Source organism: Nanorana parkeri, unplaced genomic scaffold (genome assembly GCF_000935625.1).
Source record: "Nanorana parkeri isolate BGI_ZX_2015 unplaced genomic scaffold, ASM93562v1 scaffold256, whole genome shotgun sequence".
Taxonomy (NCBI): domain Eukaryota; kingdom Metazoa; phylum Chordata; class Amphibia; order Anura; family Dicroglossidae; genus Nanorana; species Nanorana parkeri.
Genome location: NW_017306524.1, coordinates 1,355,843 through 1,361,807, shown reverse-complemented (window position 1 = coordinate 1,361,807; position 5,965 = coordinate 1,355,843). Strand labels below are relative to the sequence as shown.

The 5,965-nt window shown below is 41.9% G+C and overlaps 1 protein-coding gene across 7 annotated transcripts in view; it reads left to right on the top strand.

Moving 5' to 3' along the window:
* The window catches only part of SLC24A2 (solute carrier family 24 member 2), a 133,605-nt gene extending 127,909 nt beyond the window's left edge, over positions 1 to 5,696 (top strand). For all 7 annotated transcript variants that reach the window (XM_018556873.1, XM_018556872.1, XM_018556874.1 and 4 more), the window contains one exon: positions 4,649 to 5,696. In XM_018556873.1, coding sequence (XP_018412375.1) covers positions 4,649 to 4,898 — 250 coding nt within the window. In that variant the 3' untranslated portion in view covers positions 4,899 to 5,696. The remainder of the gene's footprint in view (positions 1 to 4,648) is intronic.
* The last annotated feature ends 269 nt before the right edge of the window (positions 5,697 to 5,965 follow it).

The window sequence follows — 5,965 nt, the reverse complement described above, 5'->3', positions numbered from 1 at the left end:
TTATATGAGGCGCGGTGTTCGAGCCGGAAAAAAAAAAAAAAAAAACTCCCAGGCGCTCTGGGAGTCTCCCGCTCCCGGTCGCCAAGGAGAGAAACACTGTTTTTTCTTTTTTTTTCTTTAATCTGACATGGAGCCGTGTCAGAATAGAAAAAAAAAGAAGATTTTTTCCCATAGGAATGCATTGCTAGATTCCTATTGGCTATTGCAAATTGAAATAGCCAATAGGAATCTAACAATGCATTTCAATGGGCAATTTTTTTTCTTTTATATTCTGAAACGGCTCCGTGTCAGAATAACAAAAAAAGAATAAGCAGTATTTCTCTCCTTGGCGGCCGGGAGACTCCCGGAGCGCCAGGGAGAGTTAGCTGTCTGAAGATCAGTGTCCCTGGTTAGCAGGTAACCAGGGACGCTGTTCTCTCTGCAAGTGACCGGAGCCTGCCGTAAGATCACGGCTGGCTCCGTCCAGCTGTCAGAAGCAGGCTGTCGGCCGGCCAATGGCCGGCCGCTCGGCCAGCTTCGGCTTTCAGCGCGGCTCAGGGCTAGTGAATAGCCCGTACAGCACCTCTTCGGTTCTACTGAACCGAAGGGGTCCTGGGGCGGAAGCTAGCCGAAGGATCGGCCGAAGCTACGGCTAGATCCTTCAGAAGCTTCGTGAATAGGCCCCTTAGTGCTCCACTTTCATGGATCCAAAAATACCCAGAATACATATCAGTGGATTATTAAAAATATAAACTCCAAAGGCTATATTTATTATGTCCACTATTTCCTGCCAATATCGTTTCAACTTCGGGCACAGCAGATGTATCAATGAACCTGGTTCAAACCCACATTTTGGGCATTTAGAATCTTCCCTGAGTCCTATCTTATATAGGAATTCAGGGGTCCGGTATGTTCTATGTACAATATAGAGCTGTGTTAATTTATGCGATGCAGACGGTGAAACTAATTAGACTGAAAGCAACGCCTCCCTCCAAAGGGTATCTTCTAGTGGCCCCAAATCTATTTCCCAACCCACTTTACATTTCATACATTTCACTACATTTACTATTTTCTGGAAGCACAGAGCTGCACTGCAGCCAGTAAAGATCCTGACAGATACCCCGTTGCCTTATTGACAGCTGGCCCTCTACAGCCAGAACAAGTTTTCCCCTCCCTCTCCCCTGTCTGTCTCTCCAATGAGGGCTGAAGGAACAGAGAGGGGAGCTGTGACTGACAGTCTCTGATCAGCGGTTCATGATCACTCAGGTCTCAATCTATAGAGCTGGCATGTGACAACTGCAATGTCACACACTGCCTCTATGTATTGGGAAGAGTATATTTTACTCTGCCGTGCTTCTGCTTTAACCCATTGTACCAAAAAGCACTTGCAGTGTTTAAAGAATAAATGCACTTTACAATAAAGTGCACTTATCCTTTTGGCCCCTTTAAAATTACCTAACCAAGCCCACTCTCTCCTGCACAGATGCATACTTACCGAGTTCAGATGGGCCTGATCTCTGTTGTTTGTTTACATCCTGCAGTGAAAGTCTCCCTCTCCTGGCCATGCCTGTGGAGTAAACCCCATTGACTTCTATGGGGTCGTCTCCTGACCAGGAGTCAGAGGTAGAAGACAATGGGATGTCCCTTTCCCACTAAATCACCTTGAAATGGGGGAAGGATTTGCGTATGAATGAACTGTAGGTTGGTTTGCATATGAACAAACACCCTATTGCCCATGCATATGCAAATCATGTAGCAGGTCATTCATAAGTAAATCCAACAGCAATGTAACAGGGGCAGACATAGTGACAGACAGACTCAGCATACTAGGGCACAGCCTTACAGGGACAGCTGATAGAAAGCGGAACTGTCCCTGCAAATCCAGTACAGTTGGTATGTATGATTTTGGATTAAGCTGGGAAGCGTTAAAACCTCTGCCAAGTTTTTATTGCTGTTTGTGCCCCAATGGGGAGATTTCTTCTCACTTCCAGGACAGGAAACCTCTCCAACAATGACACAAACAAAAGAAAATCACAGTTTGTGTAGAGTAGGAAATACCGTATTTTGCGGTCCATAAGACGCACCGGACCATAGGACGCAGGGAGGTCCGGCGCGCCTTATGGAGCACTCGACATACTGTAGCTTCTGTCACAGCTTCTATGACAGAAGCTGTGACAGAAGCTGCAGTTAGTGACCGCTGAGACAGGTGGCGCTGTGATTACAGCGCCACGGTCTCAGTGATCACACAGAGCAGACGAAGAATGTCCGTACTTCGTCTGCTCTATGATGATCTCAATCGTCGCCGCTGCTCGGTTTTAATACGAGTGATCTCATTAGATCACTCGTATTAAACGAGCAGTGGCTCCTACTGCTGAACTCGATCGCCGCTGCCGCTGCTCGGCTTTAATGCGAGTGATCTCATTAGATCACTCGTATTAAACGAGCAGTGGCTCCTACTACTCGCCCGGCGCCCGAAACTGCATGTCTCGGGCGTCGGGATTCGCTCCATAAGACGCAGGCACATTTCCCCCCCTCCTTTTGGTGGGAAAAAAGTGCGTCTTATGGAGCGAAAAATACGGTAGTTAAAAATGGTTTTATTTCTATCTGTGCCTTTCTGTCCTGATGACACCCACGTTTCTCATTTCTTGCATGGGTGTTACAAGGAAAGGAAGTGAGGAAAATCTCCCCAATTAGGTCATAGAATTTTGTCACGTTAAATAAAGCACAAATGTTTTTCAACTTGGCTTAAATTGGCTCATTAGAATGCATTTAATTGTCTAGTCTGTCATGAGCTAATTTAAAGAAATGATAACTCGTTCTCACTCTATCAACAATGAATTAGTTAGGCATTTTATAAATTGTGGTTGTTTCCAATTCATAAATGTGTATTCAGTCATGTAAGATTGGAATAAGCATGTAAACCTATTATAAATTGTGTTTCTGAACATTCGGTATTTAAAGTTCCTCTGTCATGATTAACGTATCGGGACTGCCATTGCTGGCCCTCTTTTAAAATACTTGTTCCCTGGCTGTGCCTGGCTTCAGTACTTATGAGTCACAGACCTGCAACAAGCATGCTTTAAATGAGTGTTAGAATTCCTTATCTCTGTGCTGCTTGTGGGTCAGAAACTTCCAAATTATTAGCTTGACACCCGGGAACCTAGAATTCTTAAAGAGGAACTTTACCCATATATTTGAAATGACAACAAACACACCTTTTAGAATTGTTTAGTTATGGCAATCTACAAACAAACAGATACTTCTAGATGGTAACCTGCTTTTTATTCTTTGCATACCTTATTTTTAATTTCCTCTCCATTCCTCTCATGGTGGCCGGGAGCTTCCTGGATGTAACAGGCCGTCTAAAGACTGTTAGCCCCACCCACTCGTGCGCGCGAGCAGGAAACTACCTGCAGGAAACTACCAGCGATGCCTCTTTTGTGTCACTCTCCAGCTTCAGAAGCTGATGAAGCAGATCTCTTGCTTCATCAGCCTCTTTGGTGGTCCCCAGGTGACATTAGGGGTCTTGGAGATGTTACATATCATGTTACATATCACCGCGAACGTCGCAGTGAGAGCAATAATTCCAGGGCCATCAATCACTGATAACACTAAACTGATGAGCGGTAAAAGCTTTTACAGCGTCACCTATGGTCAATTTTGGGTATGGTAGTTTTTTGCGATTTGGCGGTTGCGCGTTATTTTAAAGCTTGACATGTTTGGTGTCTATTTACCCGACGTGACCCCGTATTTTATATATTACCAAAAAAATGGGTAATAATAAATGTATTATAAAATAGTGTAAAAAAAAACTTTTGTTTTCAAAATTCTTAGTAATTTTTCCTTAATATAGTAAAAAAATAAAAAAAACCCCAGTGGTGATTAAATACCACCAAAAGAAAGCTCTATCTCTCCCAAAAAAATTGTATAAAATTCATTTCAGTACAGAGTTGCATGACGGAATAGATGTCAGTCAAAGTACTGCAGCGCTAAATACTGAAAAATGGCCTGGCCAGGAAGGTGGTGTAAACACCTGCTATTCAAGTGGTTAATATTCTCTCTTTACTTCCTGGAACTCTGGCACATGTGACTAGGACATGTGACCATGCACATCATTTCAGGGGAGGAAAATGTATTTCCCTGAGATCTCGTAAGAGTACAGGTGAGATTTCCCAGCAATGGTCTGCTGATGTAGCCTTCCCGGGATGCTTAGATACATTACATCAGTAATGCCCAAGAGGACCAGGAAGTAGAAACTGTCATTGTAAATAAAATGAAAATATGTTTGTTTAACAAATGAATGTAAGATGATTTCATATTAGCATACAGAGCTATATCCTGAGGTGATTTTTAGTGAAAGGGGGTAAAGGTCCACTTTAAGGGAGAGGTCAGCAATGGCAGCCAGCCATGACAGAGTCACTTTAATGAGAAAATAGCAGAAGTTGCAGAATGTATTTAATAATGTAGTCTATATTAACCCAAAGCAGCATATTAGAAATCATCTTTCAATAACCAGTCTACTCAGAGCTAATTTCTAATTGGTTGCCATGGGTTACAGTAATTTCAGGTTTAATGGTATATAGATTATGCTAGCCTGAGAAGTATTTCACCTTTAAAGTTATTTGTATTTCACAACCAAAACCATCTTGTTGTTTTATCTCTGTCACAGCCTCCCTATGCCCTGGCTTCTGTATGCCATGTTTCACCGCATGAAACCAGTAGCAGTGAGCAGCAATGGCTTGTTCTGTGCAATTATCCTTCTCTTTATAATGCTGCTGTTTGTTATCCTATCCATTGCTTTGTGCAAGTGGAAGATGAACAAGGTCTTGGGATGTATGATGTTTGGGCTGTACTTGGTTTTCTTGGTCATCAGCGTACTTCTAGAGAACCGCATCATCTTATGTCCGGTTACTGTCTAGGCTAAAAAGCTGAAGAATGGTGGAGCAGATGTTCTTGAACATAAAGGGCAGTAGCATGGCTTTGCCCTCAGAAGGCCAACGTGCAACCTTGAAATACTGTCAGAGGACATATGATCAGTGGATCAGTCCTGGAGAATCTAGAATCTATACAAACTTTTACTGTACATTTCTAGTGCACGTTGTATTCTTCTATTACTCCCTTTACATATGATATATACATTAATATGCAGGGTATACTAAGCAAAAGAGACATATTAGTAAGCAAAATCTCTAGAATTTAATATCAGCTACTCATTGGAAATCATAGATGTCCAGTAGCCGTAAATAGATTGAGCGTATCAATTCCTCACCATGGATGTATTTCAACACTTCTTTACCTGTAGTGTAGCCTGGAAGGGGTGTTGCATAAAAAAGATATTTAACTCCGCTGAGTAGTATAGGAACCACTTGTTCAATGAGTATAATGCAAATGTGGCAAAGTGGATTCTGGGAATGAAGTGTATATGGGAGATTTAGGTTTGCTACCTACTGTATACTATCTTTTGTCTTTATTAAAATTTATCAATGGCAGTATTGCACACTTCACATAGAAGAACAGAATGGGTTTATATATATATATATATACTAGCCCAGGAAGGCTTACAACCTATTTTGTGTATAAAAAAAGAGGCGTATGGTCAAGAACTTATGTGACAGAGTCTTGTGATTTCAGGTCCCAGGTTGAAATAACAATTTGTACTCCTGTTCTAATTGCAAGGCTGAATAACATCTATTAAAAACAATAAACCATTTCATGGCGTAAAAATGAGGCATTTGTGCTCTGTGTGCTTTTTTTTGTGTTCTTTATGCAAGCCGATCAGTGTTGCACAATGTGCATGTCACAAAAGGTATTTTGTCCCAATGAAAGTTCTGTGCCTTTTGGCTGTGCAAGGAAGCGCTCCATACTGTTCTAAACTCCCACCCTAAGACAACCCTATTGTTTTGTCCACAATGAATCCCTTACAGTAACTATTTTCTGCCAAAATAATAAAATATTTGTAAGGGGTATCTAAAACAAAAATATGTGT